Source organism: Hakea prostrata, chromosome 5 (genome assembly GCF_041222555.1).
Source record: "Hakea prostrata isolate BN-2017 chromosome 5, UWA_Hpros_2, whole genome shotgun sequence".
NCBI lineage: Eukaryota > Viridiplantae > Streptophyta > Magnoliopsida > Proteales > Proteaceae > Hakea > Hakea prostrata.
Genome location: NC_142604.1, coordinates 15651273 through 15678187, shown reverse-complemented (window position 1 = coordinate 15678187; position 26915 = coordinate 15651273). Strand labels below are relative to the sequence as shown.

Sequence of the window (26915 nt, the reverse complement as noted above, 5' to 3'; positions counted from 1 at the left end):
GAATACACATATGAAGAATGGAAGTTGAACTCTAATCTTTAACCAATAGGGTGTCTAGGCTTGATTTCACCTTAAGAACCCTTATCAGCCTTAGATCTTCAATTCCCAATTGACACTTGACACAACCAGGACTTAATAACAAACACACAAGGAAATACTCGAAGAGAAGCTTTTTTATTCAATATTCAAGTTTCTTCCCCCCCCCCCCCCCAAATCGAGTGGAGGGGTCTATCTATACATAACATGCTGGAGTCTTAATCTAATTTGGACTCTAACTCGAAATTAAAAACTAACTCAAAATAGAAACTAACTAGCCTATACTGGCTTAGACTCTTAGAACTGAAATGAAAAGACTATTCTGTCCTCAACTCTTAAGTCACACAGAATTTACACTAATTAAAGTAATTGCTTAAACTACTTCCATATTTAGCCTAGGCACTAGTTAAAAAAGCCGATTGTGGTAAAGTGGCTCGTTAGATCACTGAGACCCCAAGCCCCTTTATTTATAATGTAGAGGAAAGTACTATATTACATAAATACCCTTACTTAGGCAACAAGAAATATCAATCTAAATAAATAATCTAACCCACTAATAGAACCAAACCAACCAACACTCTCCCTCAAGTTGAGGCATAGATGTTAGTCATGCTCAACTTGCCTACAATAGGAAGGAAATCTCCTTCCTTCAAAGCCTTGGTGAAAAATCAGCCACTTGGTCTCCAGATCTCAGAAAAGGCATACAGATGAGCCTTGTTCTAGCTTTCTTTTGACAAAAAATATGTCAATCTCAATGTGCTTGGTTCAAATGTTTGATCATGTTGCACAGGATTATTGGCAACATTATTTGCAGACTTGTTGTCACATTACAACATCATAGGGCTTGGGATTTGAACTCCAATATCTTCTAGCAGACCTTTTAGCAATAGTAGCTCACAAACTCCACAAACCATAGCTCTATATTTAACTTCTGTACAGGATAAGGCTACCACATTTTGTTTGTTACTCCAAGTAGCTAGGTTACCTCCAACAAAGGTATAATAACCTGAAATAGATTTCTTGTCAAGAGACCCAACCCAATCTGCATCAATATATTCTTCTACCTTTAGATTATTTGTGGGTGACAAAAGTATCCCTTTTCCAAGAGTTCCCTTTAAATATTGTAGTAATGTGGTAACAACCTTCATATGATTTGAATATGGATCATGTATAAACTGGCCTACCAGCCCCACAGCATATACAATGTCAGGCCTGGTGTGGGAAGTAGATAAGCTTTCCCACCAGATTTTGATATCTTCCTTTGTACCCTGGTTCTCCTTCTTTCTCCTTAAGTTTAGCTCTAGCCTCAATAGGAGTATCAACTGCTTTACACCCCAACATTTTCACTTTAGATAATAAATCTAGAATATACTTCCTCTGAGATAGGTATATACACTTCTTTGACTAGGCCACCTTAATCCCTAGGAAGTATTGTAGCTTCCCTAGGTCTTTAATCTTTAATTTCGAACTCTTTGCCAAGAAAGTCCTTCAGCCTCTCTAGTTCCTCACCATCATTCCCTGTGATGACAATATTGTCCACATAAAAAATGAGAAGAGTGATCTTGGTGCTTGACTTCTTGACAAATAGTGTATGATCAACATTACTTTGCTTGTACCTAATAGAAGTCACTGCCTGCCTGGAGGCATCCAAACCAACATCTAGGAGATTGTTTCAATCCATAGATTAACCACTTCAACCAAAAAACTTTCCTTGCAGTACTATCATTGGAGAAGCCATGTGGAACCTCCATATAAACTTCTTCCACCAACTCGCTATGTAACAAGGCATTCTTTGCATCTAGTTGGTGCAAGTTTCAGTCTTTGTTCACAGCTATAGACAATAAAACTAAAATAATATTCAGTTTTGCAACAGGAGCAAATGTCTCTTGATATTCTATCCCATAGGTTTGGGTAAAACCTTTTGCAACCAGTCTAGCCTTCAACCTATTGACCTATCCATCTATATTCTATTCAACCACAAACACCCACTTACAACCCATGGGTTTGTTTTCACGGAGGAAGTGCAACCAGCTCTCAAGTATTATTTTTTTTTTAACCTACACTTCCTTTACCATAGCTGTTTTTCATCTCTTATTAGCACAGGCTTCCTGTCAACTCTTAGGAACAGAAACAGATGATAGAGAGGATATAAAAGCACGGTAGGAGTCAGATAAAGAGTCACAAGAAACATACTTAGCTATGGGATGATAAGTATAAAATCTAACTACTTTTCTCACAGCAAGAGGAAGATCAAAAGAGGATACCTAAGGGGGAACAATAGAGTCTAATTATGGAGCAAGAGATTGAAGTGGTAACATGTCAACTTTCTCCACCTGCTTTGGCCATGTGTAATTCTTCCTCTGAAAAATTTGCACCTCCTTATTTTGGTCAATCTTGTTTTAAAAGACCTGAATAGTGTGCCTCACAGGAGTGGTCTCCCTCAGATTAGGTACCTTATAAGGTTCACACAAAGAAGCGGAAGACATAAAGTCCTTTTGTATGCTGGGTGAATTCTCCCCTTGGTCAGGAATCTCTTCCAGGGCCTCTAAGCTCTGTTGTGGTGATGTGTGTAAGTCCGTATGTGTGGTAGGAGAATTAAGGGTTGGAAAGAACATCTTTCCACTAGGACTCTCCCCTTAGAGGGTGTATAGTAAAGACTATACTCATTAAAAATGATATCCATGGACATAATGGTTCTTCGGGAAAGAGGGTGATAGCATTTATGCCCTTTTTAAGTAGAAGAATACCCTAAGAAGATGTAGCGTTGACTGCAAGGAGCCAACTTACTCGGTGGGTTGTGATTTTGGTTTAATACGTACATCCAAAAACCTTTGGAGGAATAACAAATGAAGAGTCTCCCTAGAGAATTTCATTAGGATACTTTAAACCAAGTGTCCTACTGGGCATCCTATTCATAAGGTAAGAGGCAATGAAGATAGCATCACTTTAGTATTGGTCAGGTACATTCATAGCAATCATAATAGAATGGGCTATCTCTAATAGATGCCGATTCTTTCTTTCGGTAACCCCATTATGGACAATTGTATCAACACAACTGGTTTGGTGTATTATGCCAGAGTCAGAGAGATATTTGTAAAATTCACCATCAATATACAATGTGCCATTGTCACTGCGAAGGATCTTCAGTGGCATAACTAAGCTTTAATCATATTGTGAAAATTCTCGAAAACAATGGAAAACCTCATTTTTTGTTTTAAAAGATAAATCCAAGTAAATGAAAGTGATAATCAATAAAAGTAACAAAGTATCTATGGCCAGTAATAGACACTTGTCAGCAAAAGCCCCACACATTAGTATGAATTAACACATTAATTTTTCTATTAATGAAGAGAAGGTAAATAAGTAGAGTGAGTTTGCTTTGCAAAAATGCAGGCTTCACAAAAAAATTTGTCCTTAGTACAAGAAGAAACTAAATCACGAAATACTTAGTTCTTAGAGGTGGGTGACTTAGCTTATGTTGCCACTGATGAAGGTCTAACATAACCGAATGGACCTGAAGAGAAGAGGCAACCAGAGCAGAAGTAGATCCTCCAATTGGCTTCAGCATATAAAGTCCATTGTCTAGTTTACCACGTCCAATCTCCTTCCCCATTACCTGATCCTGGAAGACACAGTAGGATGGGAAAAAAATCACCTTACAATTCAAGTCGTGTAAGACTACTGACAGATTGCAAGTTAGTAGAGAAGGAAATAACATGTAAGAAGACAAAGAAAGTGAGGGAAAATGCTGAATGGTCCCATTTCCAATAATAGAAGAATAAGAGCCATCAACAATTCGAACATAATATTTCCCTGAGGTTGGAGAATAATGTAAGAAAAAAGAAGATGAACCAGCCATATGATCTGTGGCTCTTGTATCAATGATCCAAAGAGCAGAAATGGAAGAGACATTGAAGTCTATAAAAGTTTTACTTGATGTAGCAAGATAAGAGTTGGTATAGGTAGTGGAAGAAGCGGTAGTAGAGCCTACACCTCCAGTAGCAGACTGTAGAATACGTCGCAGAGTAGCTGATTCCTCCTATGAAAAACCAATGTCTGCAAAGACAAGAGAGTGACGTGGGAACAGTCTCAGAAAGATTTGCCTTCAGTTTTTCCCTTCTTTGTGCCTTTTTTTGTCCAAAATCAATAGGCTTCCCATGGAGCTTCCAACAAGTGCTTGATATGATATGGTTTATGACCGTGCTCACACTTGACAATCTCCTTGGTTGAATTAGAGTTGGTGCTCATAGACTCTAAGGTTGACTTCTCTACAATAAAAGCATAAAGCATGGCCAAACGATTGCTTTCCTCACACTAAACAAGGGCATAAGACTGTCCTAGTGTGGGAAAGAAGGAACAACTCAATACCTGTATTTTGATTTGATCATACTCCATATTCAAGCCAGCCAAGAGGTTAAATACACGAATCTTACCAACATGCTTTCTGTAAGTAGCCACATCATTAAGATTTATGGGATGATAATCGTCATAGTGATCCAACTTCTGCCAAAGAGAGTAGAGTTCAACATAGTATTGAGCTATAGTTAGTTCCTTTAGGGTAGTCTCATGATGATTCTTCTGTAGCTCATAAACTTGCACATCATTCCCCAATTGTTTATAGGTTTCTGTAGTAGCTTTCCAAATTTGGGCTGCAATGTTAAGTAATAGGTATCCATAGGCAAGATTTGGATTCATGGAATTCAAAAGGAATGACATGATAAGAGAGTCATTCGAGATCCATTTATCTTGAGAAACACCAGTGCTTGTAGGCTTGATAGTGGTGCCCATAATGTGTCCAACAGATCCTCGTCTGACAATTGTCAAGTAGGTAGATTGAGACAAAATCAAATAATTTGTTCTATAAAATCTTATCAAGAGAGAAGGAAGAATTGGATAATGTTCGGAGCTAGTGGGAATAGTAGCACCATCAGTGGTTGCCATATTTGCAAAAAAACTTCATGCTAATCATCAGTTTTCACCGTTTTGAAACAATTGAAATGTTGCAGAATTGAATAGCCAAACCACCCAAATACATCTAGGGAGTCATAGGATTTATAGGATAACGAATAGCATCAATTTTTATTTTTTTTAGGGGGGGGCTAGAAGGCAAAAAAACAGAAATTGAGGGGCTAATGTTACAGATTAGAAGATGGACTTATAAGGCGAAAAAACAGAACTTAACATAGAATGATGGGATAATTGGATGAGAGGTTGCAGAGTTTAAAAACAGGAACAAAGCGGAAGGATGAGTTGAAGGATTGGCTTGGAATGGGTGCGACGGCTACTGGAATGGTTAAACGATGGTTAAACGGCTGCTGGAATGGGTGCAATCGCTACTGGAATGGTTAAACAATGGTTCAATGGTTGCTGGAATGGGAGTTTTGCAGGTTAGCAATGGGAAAGGAAGCTAGTGATGGGTAAAAAAGGAGTTGCAGCATGTTGCAATGCTGCTTGAATTGTGAGTCAATGATGCAGGTGGGTATGTGATTGTAGTTTCAGGTCTAGCAATGGCTATAAATAGGATTTGCAGGTCAGGCAATGACTGTGGAAGGCTAACGATGGATGTTGCAGGCCAGCGATGGGGATGGCAGTGGTGTAGTTGCAGGCTTTGCAGCAGCAGGAGGGATAGGTATGGACTGTAGTTGCAAATTGAGAAAAAGAGAGAGAGAGAGATAGAGAGGAGAAGATCTGTCCTTTTTTATTCTTTTGCTTTTATTCCCTAATCGACTTTTGGCTCTAATGCCATGTTGAGATAGCCAATTGTGGTAGAATGGCTTGTTAAATCAATGAGATCTGAAACCCCTTTATTTGTAATGAAGTGGAAAGTACAATATTACATAAACACCCTTACTTGGGGAATAAGAAACAACAATCTAAATAAATCAATCAACCCACTAATAGAACCAAACCAACCAACAACACTAAACTTTTGGGCCTGTGAGAATAGTCCCATGACCACATGAATGTATTAAACAAAGAACCAACACCTATATCAATCAACTCTAGGTTGATTTCAAAAGGAAAATAGGCTAATTTGTTGCTGGATCTGCATCAATAAATTTGAATAGAAGTTGGGATTATGGCTCCACAAGAACCCTAATTAAAGAATTAAGGCTAATCTTGGAGAAACAAAAAAAAAGTTAGTGCATAAAAGATTTAGTGGTCATCTCATAAAATCAGAGTTCAGATACAGCTAATTTTCTGGTTAAACAACTCTCTGACAGAGATTAACCAGTTCCTAACATATTGCTGTAGGGGTATGATTGGCGACTCCCAATCTGGGGCAGAAGAGGGGAGGTGTTTGTGAAATTAAAAGTAACTGCAAGCGCACGGTATCGTGTAGCTAACGGGTCGATCTCAAGGAGATATGCCACTTTAGAATTAATTTCTTAATGATAATGCGAGAGTGGAATGATTCAATTTTTGGAAACTAATTAACTAAACTAAACGATCCTAATCCATACATCTAATGCAATCGAATTGAAACGAAAAATAAAGCTAACACAATCAATGCATAAATAAAAGACAAGAAAAAAAATGCGAACAATAAAAATAAAAGGAAAAAGGAAGTGATCCGAGTGTCAGCTCTGGATTAAGGGAAGGGGAGTATAATAATAATCACTTTGACCGTGGACCCTTTGCCGTAGCTTACAGTCCACCGATCGGGGGAAAGGATATTAGAGAAAAAGAAATAGCAGAAAAGAAATAATTAAAGCAATAAAAGGAAAGAGAAACCTTAACCAAAGAGAGGCACGACTGTAGGCATCTCTGATCAAGGACCCAGGGGAAGGGAGAACAATAAATAAATGCTGAAAGTAAATTGCAGAAAGTAAATTGCATAAAGTAAATAACAGAGTAATAAAAGGAAAGGGAAACCTTAACCAAAGAGAGGCACGACTGTAGGCATCTCTGATCAAGGACCCAGGGCAAGGGAGAACAATAAATAAATGCTGAAAGTAAATCCTAAATTAAGAATATGGAGGGGTAGATAGAAGCAAAAATGGAGGGAGGAGAGAAGATTATTGAAGAAGTTTACTTACTGGCGAATTGAACAAACGATTCGAATCTCAACCAACCCTAACAACCAGATCTAGATCTAGAATGATCTAAATCTGCAATTACTAGACCCAGAGAAAAACAAATCTAAAAACTTGAAACTTGAACTTGAATTGCATTACATACAAAAAAATTAAACCTAAACATTCAATCTAGAAATTAAAATCTTACAAATGCAAGCAAAGAAAACTAAAGAAAACCTAAATAAACTGAAGAGAGAAGAAAGAATGCTTCTACTAAGCTCTAAAACACGTTCTCCCTTGATGGAGTATGCTCTCCTTTTATAGAGTTTACATGGGATATGAGGCACGACTGAATTTGAATAAAACTCAAAGTTCTTATTTGACTCAACCAATTAGGGTTTTGGCGTACCAATCGGATGAACTTAGAGATATCAAATACATAATTCCACCGTTGGATTTTAGGGTTAAGAAGTCGTAAAGCTCTCCTCCAAAACTCAGCTCGATCGGACACCGGATGACCGTTCGATGAAGGGCTTGATTGAAACTGGACAGAGACATTCAAAAAGGGGATTTTTCCTCTTTTTCTTTCTGAATATAATTCTTTTCCTCTTTTTCTTTCTTTGACCAAGTCCCAAATAGGAAATAAGATATTGAGGTGTGCAAGGACTCTTTTTCTCCATTAGGACTCTCTCAATAATATCTCTGTAGATTTGATTAATAAATTCTAATCTCAGCCGTAAATCAAAATTTGCTTCTTTATCTCTAAAATACTTTGGAGTTGGCCCATAATCACATCTCTGGCCCATCATGCTCCAGGTCAGGCCCATTTTCGCATTTGAGAATTTGAATGGACCTCTTGACGTGTAAAATCGCATGTTTAATACCCAAAACTCCAAATATTCGCTCAAGTCTTGAAAATTCATAAAATCTGCAAAAACAACATAAAACCCAAGGTAGCTCCACTCAAAGTGTATAAAATACATGCTTTATGCCCTAAGATTTCACACATAAATGTGTTCATCAGGAGGCTACTAATTGGGTGTGGAATTGTTACCCTCCAATGTCTTCTGAGCACCATTGAATGGACAATAGAGCTATTAGCTGCCAGGATAACAAGATATATATCAGCCAACAAATGGATGCAGTCTGATCAAGGTTCAAGAACTTGGTTTCAAGGCTGGTATTGATCAGCCAGACACTGAGATATGGCTAGGATGGGATGAAACCAAGGATTTCTGGGCCTCTGGGGTAAAACTTAACATGTGATAGGCTGGTTAAACAGGCTGAAACTTATAAAAACTACCAAATGGTTGAATTCATTAAAATTGGTCATAATTTGGATTTTTATTGGTGGAAACTATAAAAAATTTGAAATATTGTTGAAACTTGTGGAAATTTGTTGAAACCAGGAAGCTTTTACTGTACAAAACCAGAAACCCAGATATTTCTAAAATTCACCCCATCTTGGTTGAATTTTGTACCATGGGTCTAATACTATGAAACAATCAATCTGCCATTAGGCATTGATAGTCAGACAATCAATAAACCATCAAATGTTGGTTGTTATTTTATATCAAAGAAACAGAGAAAATATGGGTAGTTGTAACTCTAAAATTTGGGTTTGTTGTGTGGGCTGCATACTGTTGAACTGCAATCCCAACAATTTTTGCTGGAAGGCTAATGCCTTGACCTTGGGGTTACAATTTTGGTCCACCAACTGATGCACCAAGGCCCGCCCCTAGTATTTTGACTGAAATCAAATGGAAGCCTTTGGTACCGGGGTCGCCCTTTTTTTATTTCAGTCAAAATACTGAAGCTACTGATATAGAACAGTATTTGCAGCAAGATTTGCAAAATGGAACCAATAAACAACCAAATCCAATATTAGCAAATGAAAAAAGATATTTGCAGGGAATCGGACATCATGTTCAGTTTCGGCACTCCTAAATGATGTAATAACTTTCCTGCATAACCTAATGCCTGATATAGCCATGCATATTCCAAAACTAAACACAAAAATATAAGAAGTTGCAAACTATCAAACTTCTATAAATAGAAGAAGGAAATGGTAACTGTAGGGCACTGTTCCATGTAAACTGAAATTGATAGCATTAAGAATATACAGCAATTATGGACCAGATTTTTTTCTTCTTTCTACAGTAGAAAGAAAATAAAAAAATAACTAAAAGGAAAAAAAAGTCAAATCATTTCTCTGAAAAACGAAAATAATGTTGGACATAGTTATGGCAAGAAAGTAAACGGAAGTTGCTTCCAACCTGCACTTTTGTGAGATGGCCATGCATAACATGATCCCAGAAAATATTGGTTTTCAATATATATGAAGTGTTGGGCAGATCGAATTGCCTGGATGTATCCTGTCTGAATGCTCCTATCGACCAACACATTTTTATCACAGACAAGGTTCTGCAGTAGAAGAATATTATGCAGTTCAACTGTATTATCTCATCAGACAATGGGGAATGTTTGAAGCATTACCATAAAAAATTTGTCAATACAGGAATCCTAGCAGAAAACCCTAAAAGCATGTGATCATATATGGTGTACAAATCTCGTTTTCCAATTTGCCAGGCATTGTGACACGCACCTATTTTTGACACTATGATTCAATTCAGCCTATTTGAACCATTTATTAGGTCATGATCCAAATTGTCGGTACACATCAAATTTGGCTATCCAACTGTTCCAAATGATTGAGTAGTAAAGGACTTTTCACTGAGTCTTTTCAATGGTTGATTTGCTTTCTCAAGACAATTCAATCAAAATTTTGGCAGAATGTGAACAGTGAGGTCTACTGTTGCCCCAAGTTTGGGAATTAGATGACCTGTTACACATTGTGCCAACCATGCACTTGCCTATTAATAACTTACAGCCAGGAAAGATCAGTTAAAAGACATACCTCATGAACATCTTCAGAAAATCTTACAGATCCAGAGTCAATTGATCGGAACACCTACCGATAAAAATGAAACCAAATTAAAAACCATGATTTAAACAATGGAACTGATAACTGAACTGCAATGAGAGCTCGGTCACCCAACCTGAACATGCCAAGTTTCTGGATGCTGTTCATCAGAGAACCAAGGACTAGGGTGACCATAAGTAACATTTGAAGGACTAAGTATCCATGAGATACGTTCTATTGCTATCAAAGCATCATCATGGCGATGAGATATCTTTTTCCAACACTGCCTAAACTCTGTCCATTTTCTTGCTTTTCTCCAACGCTGCTCAAAGTTTTCAAGGACATCATATGCAGCAGGACCTTCAATTCTGGAGTGCAAATCATGCCATGGCTGTCGTGGACCTTTAGCTCCTGCCTATTATACACAAAACCATGTAAAACTATTGGGATGTATTGAAATCTTTAATAGTAAAAAGAAAATTGAAACGTCTGTCTCCAGAGAGTCAAGGGACTAATTCTTATACACTATCATCATATGCACAGAGTTCTAAGGCTAGGAGTAATCCTACATTGACTCACTCTAGCACATTCGATGAATTCATAAACCATATGGCCATTCCATCTAGCAGTTTCTGTATTGGACAGAATTCAACATGGTATCAGACTCACCAGGCCTACTACATTGATGATACATCTTTGTATGGCCACCCAAAAGAGAGGCCACACATGCCATGTGTACTGCCACCCAAATAGGGACAACCATGAAAGGAAGCATTTCATATAATTTCTAATTTTCTATATCAACAACATTTGAGAGTTTAGATGACTTCATATACCAGCTAGACCTCTACGTATTGACTTAAGATTATGGGTTGGATAACTCAACACTAATAGGGACAAAGGGTGTTGCCAATTGCCATACACAACAACAACAACAAGCCCTGTCCCAACTAAATGGGGTTGGCTACATGGATCTTGCCTTCCAATCAGTTCTGTTGAGGCCAAGCTAAATACAAGGCCTAAGCTATGCATATCCTTTCTCACCACCTCTCTTAAGGTTATCTTAGGTCTACCCCTAGCTCTTCTAGTTCCTTCAATCTGGATTATATCACTTCTCTGTACAGGGGCATTTATAGGTCTCCTTTGAATATGGTCGTGCCACCAAAAAACGACTTTCCCAAAGCTTATCACTTATGGGAGCAACTCCCAAACCAACTCTAATATGATCATTCTTTATCTTATGCTTCTTGATTTTGCCACTCATCCATCTTAACATCCTCATTTCTACTACACTGAGTTTATCTATATGATTTTTTTAACAGTCCAACAATATGTGTTGTATATCATAACTGGTCGAACAACGGTCTTATAGAATTTTCCTTTCAGCTTTAATGGAATACGTCTATCCCACAGGACCCCAAATGCACCTCTCCACTTCATCCACCCTATTTTAATTCTTTGGGAAACATCACCTCTTTTATTATGATTGAACCTTGGTACCTAAAAGAATCACTCTAAGGAATCTCCTTATCATCAAGTTTCACCACCTCATTGTCTGCCCGATCATGACTAAAGTTACAAACTAGATATTTTGTCTTCGTTCTACTTAATTTAAAGCCTCTTGATTCCAACGCTGCTCTCCATGATTCTAACTTGGTATTAATCCCTACTTAAGTCTCATCTATCAACACAACAAACAATCAGCAGCATCTAAACAGTGAGAATTCTTTGGAACACTTCTCCTTCCCACTCCCAATCCCAAAAAAATCAAAAGAACAAGGAAAACGAAGAAGAGCCAGCTGCAGAAAGGATGGTAAATGGTATTGGGAAGTGAACAGTCAGCAAACCAGACTGCATGTTAAAGAGGCTCCATCCAAGAAGATTATTGCAGATGCATCTTTTGGGGGGATTTACATATACAGTTCTATATACCACAGAGGGGACAGCATTGCAAAGAGAGAGGAGGAAGGAGGGAGGGTAGTGCAGTTCAAGGTTCTAGAACAAATGTCAAACCAAAAACTGTTAATGGTCCAGCTTTGAATTGAATCAATAGCCTTAAAATAGGGCCTCAATGGAAGAAGGGAAGGTGAATTATACCCTCTCAAACTAGTGGTCTGAATAGACTACTGTCCTGTTCAAATGAGTTTACAGTCCTATGAACTGGTATTGAAATTGTGAAAGATCAGATGTCAACATGATTCCAGACTCAGGTACCTTAATTCAAGTGACAAGCAAGAACTAAGAAAGACTGCAGAAGGGTTGATCAGATCAAAAGAACAAATCGGAATGATTTGATTAGAAACATCAGTTCAGTTTAGCAAACCTAGAGTAGTGATTAACAAGTACAGTAAAAGAAACTAGACAACTACAGGAAGTTGTCAGCCTACTAATATAAGAATAAGGAGGACAAATAGTTTAGATAACAGAAATCACAATAAGAAGAACAAGAAGATGTAGAGGAAAGACCACACTAGAAATGAACAGATCAGAAGAAGAAGAAGAAGAAGAAGAAGAAGAGGGAAGAAATCAAGTTTGGGATGCATTCCATATGCACAGCTCAACAGCTCCAAAACTGTTGTAAATTCTCAATTGCTATTACTCATATCATGTTCAATTGATGAAAGGTGCTCCTACACGTCCTTTGGTAATTCTTGATTCCACTCGAATTTTGGACTTGTAAACATTCTACCATGCTGAATAAAATAAGGGAAGAGAAAGCTGACTGGTCAAATGGAGCCTATGCTAAACACAGGAGCCTGTGAACCTAGCACTCTACCCCCATGAAATAAAAAATCCCATCCACGTTGATGCCCCTAAATGTTGTCATTGGTTCCCATGCTGGTGCAAGGGCCATGCTTGACACAACCAGGTAGTGATCTAAAAGGCGAACCCAAGGCTTTCACACAAGCAAAGTCCCTGGGGGAGGGGGCAGTCTTCCTACGTAGCCTTACCTGAACAATTGTTGCTGAGAGACTGTTTCAATGCCTTGACTTCAGACTACAATTGATGGTCCACCAACCATTGCGCCAAGGCTCGCCCCTCCAAGCAGGCAGCAATCTATTGCACACAATAAATACACTCATACCAGACTCTAATTAGCAAACAAGCATCCTATTCTGACTCAAAACTCTTTTACCTAAGCAGACTTGGATGCTAATAATAGTATTCCCATAAGAAAAAAACCCACATAAATGATCATATAAACTAAGCTTGTTGAAACAAATAATACATAAATAGATATCTGAAGACCCATACAACCATCCATGGCCTAAAATAAGGCTTTCTCAGGCCCCATTGGTCAGTCTTGACTGCAATGGAGGGAGAGAGGGGTGCAGGGAAGTGCCTTTTTGTGCAGAGTACAAGTAGGACTGTCACCACACAACTGCTGCAACTGTACCAACTAACTGTGGCAACATTGACCTGATTTCAAATATTTTGTTTGCCGCTGTACTTTTGACAATGGACGTTTAAATGTCCCTAAGAAGTAAGTAAATATATCCAAAACACATAAAATGCAGTGACCCCTGAACTTTGTATATATAATACCATTTAAAAATACTCAATTTGCACTCACTGATTCAAGCTTTTTCCTTACAATTATTCCCATCTTTGTAATCCTAGAAAACATTTCCTCACAAGGTGTCATGAAGATCCAAAAGTCCCCTCGAAATGTGGGGCAAAAAGTGGGAAACTTCCCACTAGAGGTAACTTACTAGTTGCTTCAAATCCTATTTGTGGAGACCTGAGGTGGCACCTTTTACAATTTTCATTTAGGTAGATGCACATCCTACTACATCTTACTTTCATGTGCAAGAAGGATGAGAAGTCATAGGAACACTCAGTTACTAGGCACTTCCAGCAGAACATTTTTGCTCCATTTTGATTATCTTTAATTTGAGATCTATAAGGACAATGTTTTATTAATGCTGCACTTGGCCCTATGTGAAGTTCTGAACATTACAAAAAACGTGAATGTTTACCCATGATAGTCCTCATAGCTATCATACAGGTATTCTGGGAGGAGATGAATGCAGGGCTGGTTCAAGATATCTATATTAGAAATGGAATAATTGTAAGACCCAGCGTGGCGCATTTAGCAGCAGAGGATGATCCTTTAGGGGTATAGTAGCAGATTTTCAACACTGTAAATGCAGACCATTCATAGGCTACAGTACCATGGCACCAGTAACAGATGACGGAAAATTTCTTGTGAAGTGGGAGCAATCTGCCACCCAGATCTGCCATTTGATTTTCAATCATATGTGTTCATTTTTTTTTTTGGATGAATGAACAATTATATTAAAAGAATGGAAAACAAGAGACCAAGGTCTTTAAGAGGAAGACTGAAAAGAAGAGCTAAGATCCCAGGAGACAACAATGAATCTGTTCCTTGGGGTATCATCAACAGGGGGATGGGAAGAAGCTAACAGTCTAGAAGAAACATCAAAATAAATGGCATTCTAAATCATGTCTGTAGAGCGAGATTTGGATGTCCATCTCCAAAGACTGCGCTCCCACCAAAGGTAATGAATAAAGGTGCAAAAAACTAGCTTTCCAATCCGATCACAAATGGAAGAGCCTTAAAGTTTCTCACAATCCAAGATCAGTCATGAGCAAACCCAAAGGAACACCTCGAACGGGGCCAAATGGAAGCTAGAGCTTTTCTCCAGATTGATCTGGAGAAAGGGAAAGAAAAGAAAAGGTGCTCAAGGTTTTCCAAATTGTTCCAACATAGGATGCAGTTGGGGATAACTGGGATATGGCGGCTCATAAGGAAGGATTGGGTGGGAAGGGCATTGTTGAGAGCTCTCCTAAGGGTAAGGGAATGACAAGGGATGAAGCCTTTGAACCAGACCAAGGGAACCCATGGGGGTTTAGGATTGTGGGCGCGAAGGAGATTCCAAGCTGAGAATGTGGAGAAGGTTTTGGTGGGTGATGAGAGCCAAACAGTGAGATTATGAGTGGAGCTAGCGAGAGAGGGGAGAGAATCCTAAACCTATGTGAGAAGGGGTAGAGGAGTAGGGTTCCAGAAACCATTTGTGATGAAAGCGGACAAGCGGGTGTCTTTTGGGATCCGGGAGTCATAAACATTTTGGGGGCCAAAGTGGGTGTAGAGAATGCCCATAGGACGCCACAAGTCAAGCCAAAATGAGGTGGAAGAGCCAAAGGAGACAATGGTAGAAATAGCAAAGAGAGCAAGGGGATGCACTAAGAGGATTTTCCTCCAGACTCTAAAAGGGTTGGAGGGCATAGAAGTAGTCCAAAAGGAATCTGCTCACAAAAGGTAAGAATGGACCCAATTAACCCACATGGAGTCATACTTTGAGGCAATTTTCAAAATGAGTTTAAGAAGGCATGCTAGGTTAACATCAGTGATTTGCGGATTCCTAGACTTCCCTTAGATGTTGGGTGACAAATAGTCGACCAACTGATAAGATGGATGAAATGAGAGGCTTCTTGCCATTCCAAAGGAAGGCACAAAACAGGGATTCCATAGCATGGATGGTAGATTTGGGGATGGAAAAGATCCCACACCAGTAGAGATAGGAGGATTGAAGCACAGAGCGAATAAGAACCACTCTACCAGCGAAGGACAAAAGCTTGCCCTCCCAGAGTTAGAGCTTCTTACGAATATGATAGAGCATTGGGAGACAATGGTGGTGGGTAAGTCTACCAAGAATGAGAGGGAGGCTAAGGTAGACAACGGGGAAGGAGCTAGGCTTAAAACCTGAGAGCTGAAGAAGGGAGGTACAAAGCTGATCAGGGACACCAGAGAGAAAGAAGGTGGATTTATCAAGGTTGACCGGGAGGCCAGAGAGGGGTTCAAAAAACAAGAGGGCGGAGAGAATGGAGTAAATGGATTGGTGATCCACTTTGGAGAAAATCATGAGGTCATCGGCAAAAGCGAGGTGGGTAAGGTTGAGGGAATAACACTCAGGGATGGGGGAGATGAGGAGTTTATCAATTTTGGATTGGAGGATACGGGAGAGGATTTCTAAAGCTAAGGAAAAGAGGAAAGGGGGAAATGGGGCAACCTTGGCGAATGTGCCCACAGGCGAGCCATTGGTGATGATGGAAAAGCGGGGCAAAGAGATACAAATCTAAATCTAGTGATGAAGGGGGGAGGGAAGCTTATGGAAGAGAGGACATCACTAATGAAGTCCTAGCAAATAGAGTCAAAGGTAGCAGATTGATTCGAGCTCACAAGGGAAGGTAATACCTTTTTTAGCCTATTCGCTAGGACCTTAAAGATGAATTTGTAAAGGAGGTTACAGAGGGAGATAGGGCGAAAATCGAGAGAGAGGGAAGCTCTTTGCTTCTTAGGGATGAGGCAAAAGAAGGTTTGATTGATGGAGGAAAGCTGAGAAGGGTTAAAGAAGAAGTTGCGGATGGCTTGAACTAGGTCATTCTCAATAAATTCCTAGGAGGCAAGAAAGAAACCCATACTAAAATCGTTAGGCCCCTGGGCCTTATTGGGCTTATGGGATCAGATGGCATGGAGAATCTCCTTATAAATTAGGATGGCACAGAGAGACGAGGTGATGGAAGTATCAATGAATTTGTTGATGAGGTTAGGAGGGAGAGGGGAGCAGGAAGGAAGGGAAGGCGGAGAAAGGAAATTAGAAAAGAAAGAAACTACCTTCGTCTTAATGCTAGCGGGGTCGGAGATCCAAGAGCAGCTACTAGTGATGAGGGATGGGATGGAATTGAAGTTATTTTGAGCTTTGAGGGACTGATGAAAATATGCCGAATTGGAATCCCTAAGCTTAAGACACTTGATTCCACCTTTCTGGCAGAGAAAGCTTTCTTCTGTGGCAAGAAGGGAAGAAAGCTCAGAGGAAAGGGTCTTTTCATTTTCAGCAAGAGAGGGGTTGGAGGGATCATCTTGGAGAAGAGATTGGCTGCTAAAGATTTGAGTGGCAAGAGGAGACACTAGAGGAAATATTGTCAAAGGTGGAAGAGTTCCAGGAATGAAGAGCTTCCTTAGTATTGCGAAGCCTGTGAGCAAAGGCAATGAGGGGGAGAGAGAAACAGTGGACAGGCTTGGACTAGGCATCCTTGACAGTAGGAATAAAGGAAGGATTCGAAGTCTACAAGTCAAAGAATTTGAAAGGCTTGGGGCCAAATAAGACTAGGGGAGAAAGGTGGACAAAACAAGGGGAATGATAAAAACAAATTGGATTTATAGAAAGAGGCATTGGAGGCGAGGAAGGAAGAGAGCCAATAAGCATTCAAGAAGAATCGTTCAAGCTTCGAGGCGATTCTGGCAGGTCCCAATCGGTGATTATGCCAAGTAAGGGGATGACCAGACCAACGGAGGTCAGAAATACCGGAATCATCTAAACAGGCATTGAAGTCTCCAATCATAGCTAGATCCAGAGTGGAGCCTCCAACACGCTCATGAGAAAACCGGATGATGTTAAAGTCTACACCAATGCCCCAAGGGAGATCCAAAGTGGTGGAGGAGACTCAAATTGTTCTTTTGGTACTTTAATTCTGTAAAAAAATCTTGGGCAGCCCCGGTAAGCTTAATCTTAGCAAACCTAAAGTGAACCTCTTCCGACATATTATAAAAATCAAAGTACCTATCCATTTGTCAAATCCAATCTAATAAGACTTTCGCATTTATTTGGCCATCATAAGATGGGGCCTCTACCTTGACTATCCTCCTAATATCGAACCCTCTATCATGGGTGTCAAGAACATCATCATGCTCATAGGTTGCATGATGCATAGTGCCAAGATGTCCACGTGCTCCACGACCTCTACCTCTACCTCTTCCATTACCTTGGAAATTATCCCCAGTTCTATCAAGATCCTCGAAGCGGTGGTCAAAGTTTTGGAGGTCCACTTGGTAGTTTTCATTCCTAGGTCCATTGGCTTCAGCATTATGTCCTTGTTGTCCCTCTATGGCTGTAAGTCATGTTGCAAGGGTCCGAACATTGCATTCTATGGCCTGAATGGTGGTGGCTTGGGCTGCATGGGCTGCCCTTTGGTTATTTAACTCCTTTTGAGTTGTTTGAATGGCCTTTAAGATCTCTCCATTTTGTTGGAGCAGCTGAGTCAATTGGTCAGGGGTCAATTGGGCACTCGATGAACCAGTCATATTGGAATATTCGTTTCCACTTCGGGTTACTACCATACACAGTCTGACCTAAAGACACCTAAACTAAAACCGAATTCTAAGTTCTAACAACTCGAAACCTAAGAGTCCAACAGTACTGACACTCTAAACAAGGCTCTGATACCAAAATTGATGTAGGAGAAACCCTAGAAACTAGGGGACCTACAAATGGGCTATTAGACTCTCAGAATGAAACAACTATTCTTGACAAATAGTAAAGAAAAGGAATTGTAGCACTTGAATTCTGATTAATCATGCATATAAGACCAAGGTTTAAAGTATCCCACGATACCATACGATAGTAGTCGATATGTATCCATATTTGACCCAATCGATACGATACATCTCGATATGTCTCTCCATTGAATTACATTAAAATACATTAGCCAGAGCGATACAATACTCGATACAGGACGATACTTCTCTTAAAATCATCTGATCAATACGATACTCGATATTGATACTTTAAAGCTTGTATAAGACAACTAAAGTAGAGAAAAAAACACAATAAGGCCTAATTGATAAGCACAACTAAACAATAATCAATAGGGAAACAAGGGGATGGGGATCTTAGCACGATAACACTAAATTGAATGAAAGGGGATTAAGAAACTTAAAGAAAATAGAGCTGTCCTCAGATTTATAACAAGGAATTCAGCAATTTATAATGTAAAGGGAGTCTTAGGAAGTTTTGTTTTAAAGTAAACTACTGTCAAAGAATAAATGAGAAATATTTAGGGAGAGATAATGTTACCTGCTGATCTTGGCTGCATAACAGGGGTTAGAAAACATCTAGGAACAAAAATAAGAGAAAAAATAAATATTTTGAAGTAATGGTGAATCCTAGGAAAGGATAGTAGGGTTAGAATGGAGAACCACAGCAAGACTGCTATACTAGAGGTGATAATAGAGAAAGAAAAGATTAAAAAAAAAAAAGAAAGAAAGAAAGAAAGAAAATTCTGAAGGACAAAATAGTAGGGAAAGAGAAAGAAGGAAAAAAAGAAAAGAAAACTGAGAGAAGAGGGTTAGAAAAAGAAATCGATAGAAATGAAAAAATGAAAGAGAGGAAAAAACAATTATGCAGCGAAAATAAAAGAAGAAGAGAGAAAACTGACCCATGCAAGAGAGGAAAGGTAGAAGAGGAGAAGAAGAACTTACTAAAAATCCACGCCAAGAAAGAGAATCACACAATAGAGAGAAATCTTTTAATTTTCATTCATTCATCGCCAAAAATGAATTCCATACAAGGTCTAAATAAAAAAATTGATCCTTCCCAACCCTACATGTTTAATTCCCAAAATAACCCCAACTTAAGTTGTAACTATAACCCAAACCCAAAATAATTCAAAATTGGGCTAAAATAGACTCTAGGCCCAGCCCATAAAGACTCATACATGAAATTAAAATATTTCAATAGCGAACTACTACCCAACCCACTAAGACTTGGGAAAATAACATGACAAATTGCCTATAAGCAATGTTTCTCATCGAACCATAGGATCCTAGCAATCCGTTAACCTCCGAACTCATCATCCATCCACATACTATCGTGGGATGATCTCTACGTCGGCGTCGCCAGTGAACTCGGAACTGTTCACTAATGTCCTCATCACTTTGTTTATCTCCTTGTCTAGCTTAGCCTCAAAGTCCCCCCCCCTTCCTTTTGAATCTTTTTCTTTGTTCCCTCTGAGGTGTTTATTCACGTAACAAAACCCTAATCTATTTCTGACACGACAAGGGCCCATATGTTAGAATGAACCAAGAAAAAGAGGGAAGAACTATGAGATGTACGAGTGGGAAACGGAGCCCTATGATGATTTCCCAATTCATGTGTTTCACATTGCAATGGTGAAGTAGAACAACAACTTGGAACCACAGGTTGTAGCTTTGCCAAGGATGGATGTCAAAGACGAAAATATGCCACTGAAGAGGGGAAGTACTGGTAGAGGCAGCAGCTGAGTAAAACATCCACCCTCATGTTTCCTAATTCGGCTTTGCTTAGTCTTGCATAATAGTATGGGCTGATATTGACTATAACTCAATTTATTTTGTCTAACTTGCATGTTTATCTCTTACTTGCTCCTGCATTTTTCATCTTGCTTAATGTTTTCCAATTAAAACTTGCACCCATCTAGAGTACATCTAACCAGCTCTTTGTAGGACCCTAGTCTCTAGGGTTCCCCCAACACTGCCTATATTAATACTTGTTTCCTGTTCTGGAAATGTGATCAAAAAGAACGTTTTGAATATTATTCTTAACACAGATCTATTTAGCCCATTACAGCAGGATGTTGGGGACTTGGATCACTATCGTGTCAGATTTACTTTGATAAACATAGAAGGTACCTACCAAGCTTTGAGCAAGGTTCAAGACCTCCCACTCAAGGGTAATCTCGCCCTTCAGAAAAAGCAAGATCTCACTCAAGGTCTGTATTTTTTCCTGTGCGAACTCAAGCTAACTCGGGGGCCTATCTTGGGGGGGTGGGGGTGGGGTTGGGCTCAAATTTGGTATTTAACCTATTTTAGGACTTATAAACACACTCGAGACCTTAGGCATGTGAGAAAACAACCCTAAGTATGAGTTCTAACCCGACCCTAAGTTTCAAACCAGAATGCTACACGAATGAACATGCAAGGTTATAAAACATGAAATATAGAACCATTAGGACATATAAATGAAAAGCAAGTGATAAGATTCATTAAATAACTTAAATACCAACAAATTTCCATCCATATGAGTACAATAGAAAATCACATTCTTGATTCTCAAGAATACAATAACACAACCATCATAAGTTCAATAGAAATCATAGGTTCACAACAAAAGTCTTCGGTATGGCTCATGCTTCACACTTTGTAGCCGAAGACTTCCCCCCGACACACCCAATGTCTTGCTTGGGAAGTTGTCGGCAAGATGGGAGGCAAGAGGAGGCAATAAAAGGCAAGACAAGTTGAGATCCCGACCTGTCTCACTTGAAATTTGGTTTTCGAAAGAAAGTGAGGACCAACATCTCATGTCAAACCGAGATCTCGATCGAGATGTCATATTTCATGGGACTTGATGGCAAACTCATCTTGAGCCTTCAAAAAGGCAAGATCTAAAACCTTGGCTTTGGGACATGAAATCACGAAAATAAAAGAAAGACGTTAACACTTTGTAATTCAGCCACAATAAGGGGGAAGAAAAGGCGGGAAGTATTAAAGAAAGAGCAAAAAAGAGAGGATAGAATGGAAAATCTCTTACAGGGAGTGTAGGGTTATAAAAATCATCCTGGAATACGGTATCAAACAGTCTGTGCTCAGGAGTATCATAGCGACCACCACAAAGATCAAGACCTCCCAAGAATGCAGTTATCTTTCGGCAATTTCCAGATGCATAAGTATCCACCAGCACACATTTCTGATGGTGTGAAAAGAGGGTTCCAACAACCTGATGTAGACACCAGTAAAAATCAATCTTAGCATGTCATCATTGAATATAATTGCGTGAATTTGGAGATAAGAAATATCAACATGGATTAGAAACCAATCCAAAGAAATCAAGTAATAAAATTCAAATAGCCCCTAAATTATTTATTTATCTAAATGGGCCAAGCAATGATAATTTGCCTTATTTCAGATAAAAAAGAAATGTTTTTATGTAAACGATGTGGCTAAGTAAAATGTCAAATGATACGTATAGATATCTGCAATGTGCTTATTTCTTTCACATTTTCATCATCCAATCCATTATCATTTACGTAAAGTTAAGCATAGCATTGAATATACCTTTACAATGATGAATGGTTACCAAGATTAGAAATGAGAATCAGAGGGAATTGTGTTCAACTTAGCTGTCTATTCATTTGAACATAAAGCAAAGGAAGAAATAAAGATGTTCTGTTCATGTTGATTGAATGCCATATTGTGGGAACAACTAGCTAGCAGAAACCATTACCACAGGTTAAAAGACCCAGGTAAGGAAGACTGTAAAGCACATGATTGTATCACTTAGAGAAATGTGTTTATTCAATATTACCTGGTAGATTGAAACATCAGAATAGGAACCATGGATCAGACTCTGTTTGTTGGGATGGCTGCTGAGTGGATGATGAGATTGGTCTCAGCTATAACAAAATGACTATACCCTGATGCCCCTAGTAAAAAGCTATTTACTCAATCTAATGGTTTCTTGTGAACTAAACTATTTGAAGTGACACCTTCTTAGGCTGGTAATAAACACGGTTTCTTAATGAGTTGTGAAATTTCAAGGGTTAAGAAGGAGAGAATTGGGTCTAATTTGTTTTGGGAAGAAGTGGGAAAAGTTTTTTTATTTTTAAAAAGGCCGAAAGATGCAGGCATCAAGGAAACAGAGTCTATAATTTTGATCAGATGAGAGGGGGAAAAAGTGGTAGGACTGCACAAAAGCAAAAAAGTTCCTTCAAATATTGTATGTGCATATGTCATTTGAGTTTTGCTAGGTGCCTCACCTTACAAAATCTAGATGACCTCCAAATAGTCAACATTGTAGTTTAGTTGGCACCATAAGCCACTTTGAATTTTGGCAAACACACTGTGTAGCAAATTACAGCCACCACAGCATATGGAGTCCTTTCCTTTGAACTTCAATTAGAAAATAGAAAATAAGTGAGAAGGGACATCACTAGTAAATGGTTTGGCATACAGTAGATGTCAACAACGAATAACTTCACATCCACTCCAGAGGATCTCATATCTAATGGGCAGTGAGGATCAGCCACACCATCCCTCCAAAAGGTGAACTTGGACAACCTAGAAAGAAATGCAGGTAGCCCCACTCAAGAACCTTTTCTTCTCTATGATAAACATTGTCCTTGTGGAACTTCTTTGAGTCTACCCAGAAGAAGGAACACAATCAGCACAGACAACAATAATAACAGCACAAGAAAATATCAGCTTAATTCTTTGCCAAGGTTTCAATGTTAGTACCTTCAAAAACAATCCCAGAATTTATCAAAACATTAATGAAATATTACTGAGATGCAACCTACTAATTTGGGGTATTATCCTGTAATATCCCACACTGGATATATTTGTTTTCCTTGTAGTCATCTTCTACTATAAGTAAAGGTGGACTGTGTCATATGAGTCAAGATCCTCCACCCCCACGGAGAGAAAATTTTCCAGCCCACATGTTAGATTCATGACACGTGTCCGATATAAAAACAAATCCATCTTTCGTAGGTAATTAACTAAAATAGAACCTAACACCATTAACAACTGTTTTCTCTTTTATTTTCAATTGATTTTGTTACTTCTAATCTTTACATATTAATTTAAGAAAACAAAATCAGATCCCAGTAATTTAGGAATCTGAAATCTTCTTTCTCCCTCACTCATCCTCTCAGTCTCCACTTCCATTCATTCTCTCTCTCTTGATATCCAGAAGAGAATGCTGAAGGGAGGGCAGGAGAGAGAGAGAGGAAGGAAATGGGGGCGGAGAGGGAAAGAGAGAGAAGGAATGGAAAAAGAGAGACAGTGAGAATGAATGCAAGTAGAGACAGAGAAGGTGAGTGAGTAAAAGAAGATTTCAGATTCCTAAATTAGTGGGATTTCGTTAATATGAAAAAATTTACTGACAAAACTAATTGGAGATTAAACAGAAAACAGTTAGATTAACACAAGTGGAGACAGAGAAGGTGAGTGAGTAAAAGAAGATTTCAGATTCCTAAATTAGTGGGATTTCGTTAATATGAAAAAATTTACTATGACAAAACTAATTGGAGATTAAACAGAAAACAGTTAGATTAACAGGGTTAGGTTCTATTTTAGTTGATTACCCAACAAAAGAGTGTTATGTTGTTAGATTGGACACCTGTCATAGTCTCATGAACCAAACCATTTGGGCTGCAAAAATTTTTCTCCATGTGGGTGGAGGATCCAGATTTGTGTCTGTTGGCATGATGCATAAGTAATTGTAACTTAAATATTCTTCTTATTTTAGTTATTATTGCTTCCATTTACCTTTTAAATCTCAAGATACTTTTGCCTTTCCACATGAATCATCCAGACACAGTCAATTCTTTATGATATACACCAAATCAATGAGCAGCCACTGAGCATAGTCCTGGATTATTTCTACATCACTATTGCATCAACAAGGTTCACAGGAAAAGAAATAAAATTACAATTGATGATAGCTTGCAGACCTCAACCTTAGAACCAACAGAGCTCAGTTATCCATAAATGAAGCAACAAGAAGGAGTTTAACTGTATGAACATTACAACCCCCGACAAAGAAAGACAGATTACAAGCCTATGACCATTGTAAATGACGCAAAAGCTTCCGTGGAGAAATGGGTTTGAGAGATAGGCTACAAAGAAATAGCTTCATTTATAGTAAATTTATGAGTAAATTAATCCCATAGGAATTGCTTTGTGAATAATATAACAAAATTTTCATACAGGAATCAGTAATTTTGCATACAGACAAAGCAACAAGCAATTAAACAAAATACAGATAAAACAGCTCAACTATAACAAAAGTAAGCCTCTCCAGACCATGCTAGTGCACGGCAAGCCCATGCAAAGGGTTTGGTTAGGATATGCTAGATTCTACCAAGTACACAAAATGCAACCTAAACATACAGGTCCTCCAATTATATCTTCTAAATCATCCACACTAACAATCGTCCTTCTCCCCCAAAGGGAGATTTTAGCAAATAACCAAAAATAACACTGGGGATAATGGTTAAGTTGGTAATTTTCTTACATCTCCCCCCCCCCCCCACCCCCCAAGGAGCCAAGGTATCATACACACCCCAAGCAAGGGGGATGAGATATCAAATGAAGTCATTAGGGAAGAGGAAAAAGAATAGACCAGGTATCATAGTTATCAAGGTAGCAAGGCGACCAGAGTGATGGGTAAACAAAGCAAGGTAACATCAACAAGGTGCCCAAGGCGATGAATGAGTTTGGACGACATGTCATGCCCAGCCAATGCCTTGATAACTATGCTAGGAATTGCAGTTGTTGCAACTGCGTGTATTCGAAATTTCTGACTAACAACAAAACAATTACCAGGAAAGCTTAACTATACAACTAATCTGTCCTCAAGGGACACTTTACTTAGAGGAAACAAGTTTTGTTCCCTCCCCCCCCCCCCCCCCCCCCTTTTCATTTTTTCCTTTCTTTTGAATTGAATCGACAAGGAAGTTACCATTTCTCTAGCTAAATGCCTCCACTAGGATATAGTGAGCCACTTGCTTTTTTCAGATTGCATCTCATAACATAAATAAACATAATGCAAAAGGCAAAGAATATAAACAAACACAGTCACTTGAAACCGACATTTGTTAATTGATCAATTCCTAGTTAATAGAAGCACATGCAAGACCAAGTAAAAATTCCAATACAGAAACAAGTACGGCAATATTTTCCATATCTTCAACAATCTTACTGCCATGATCTAAGTAAAACCCCCAACAAACATAGTTGTGTACAAACTTTTGTTCATCAGAATAAGCTCTCAAATACTTCATAGAAAATCATATTCACTTCAACAGAACCAACAATCAAATTCAGAAAACCAAACAAATATTTTCATTACTAATTAACTCTGCCTCAGAAAAAATAGAAACGCACGAATTACTTAAATTTACCATATGTTAGAAAACAAGCTTTAAATAATCAAAACAGCAGCTGAACTTGAACAAAGAAAAGAGAGAAGAAGAAGAGAATAGATATGAAGAACCAGGTGATTCTAGCTAAAGAGTCTAGAATCACACAGTCCTTTTATTTATAGCTTCTAATGAATCTAATACAACTTAAGAGACAAGTAATTGTCCTCTAGAAAAAAAAAAAAAGAAACAAAAATTACAGTTTTAGTAACTTTCTAGCTCCTAAAATAGAAAGTGCTAAAAATATAAACTACCACCAAAATAGAAACTATGCTTTCTAGAAACTCCCAAAACTTATGTAGCAAAACTCCTACATTAGAAATAGAAAGTTGAGTAGCATCATTAGCATAATACTGTTCACGTGAATAGTAACACAATTTTTACTGTTCACGTGAACAGTAACACAACTTTTACTGTTCACGTGAACAGTAAAATAGCCCAAACTTGCGTATACTTCAACACTCACCCTCAAGTTGGAGCATACAAATATCCCATGCCTAGCTTGCAACAAATAGACTGAAAACTTGGTCTGAACAAAGCTTTGGTAAACAAATCAGCTAGTTGGTCCGTAGAGCCCATAAAAGGAGTCGTTATAAGCTTCTTCTTGACTGCATCACGCATAAAGTACAATCTACCTCCATATGCTTCATCCTCTCATGGAACACTGGATTACTAGCAATGTAAGTGGCTACCTAATTATCACAAAACATTTTCATAGGGGCACAAAATTAAAATCCCATTTCCTCTAACAACAAACGAAGCCACGTCAATTTAGTAGCGGTGTGGGCCATAGCCCTATACTCAGCCTCAGCGCTAAATCAAGCAATGGTGGATTGTTTCTTACTCTTCCAAGTCGCAAGATTCCACCAAGAATAGTACAATACCCCATAGTTGATTGGCGATCAATGATGGATCCAGCCCAATCTACATCAGAAAAGGCAACCAAGTCCATACTCTAATTTGGTCGATAGATGAGCCCTTTTTCGGGCGCACTCTTGAAGTACCGAAGTACTCTCATCACTGCGTCCCAATGGGCCTTCCTGGGAGACTACATAAACTGACTCAACACACCAACAGAATAAGAAATATCAGGACAAGTAACAGTAAGATAAATAAGTTTCCTAATAAGACCCTTGTAACAATGAACATCATTCAATAAGTCACCATCATCATGT

The 26915-nt window shown here is 38.7% G+C and overlaps 1 protein-coding gene across 1 annotated transcript in view; it reads right to left on the bottom strand.

The window, feature by feature from the left end:
* Positions 1-26915, bottom strand: part of LOC149015407 (phospholipase D delta-like) — a 60675-nt gene that overhangs the window by 17095 nt on the left and 16665 nt on the right. Inside the window, exons 3-6 of the mRNA XM_089157014.1 lie at positions 21348-21533; positions 10115-10393; positions 9973-10026; positions 9332-9479 (exon numbers count right to left, since the gene is read on the bottom strand). Of these exons, the coding sequence (XP_089013140.1) occupies positions 9332-9479; positions 9973-10026; positions 10115-10393; positions 21348-21533 (667 nt within the window). The remainder of the gene's footprint in view (positions 1-9331; positions 9480-9972; positions 10027-10114; positions 10394-21347; positions 21534-26915) is intronic.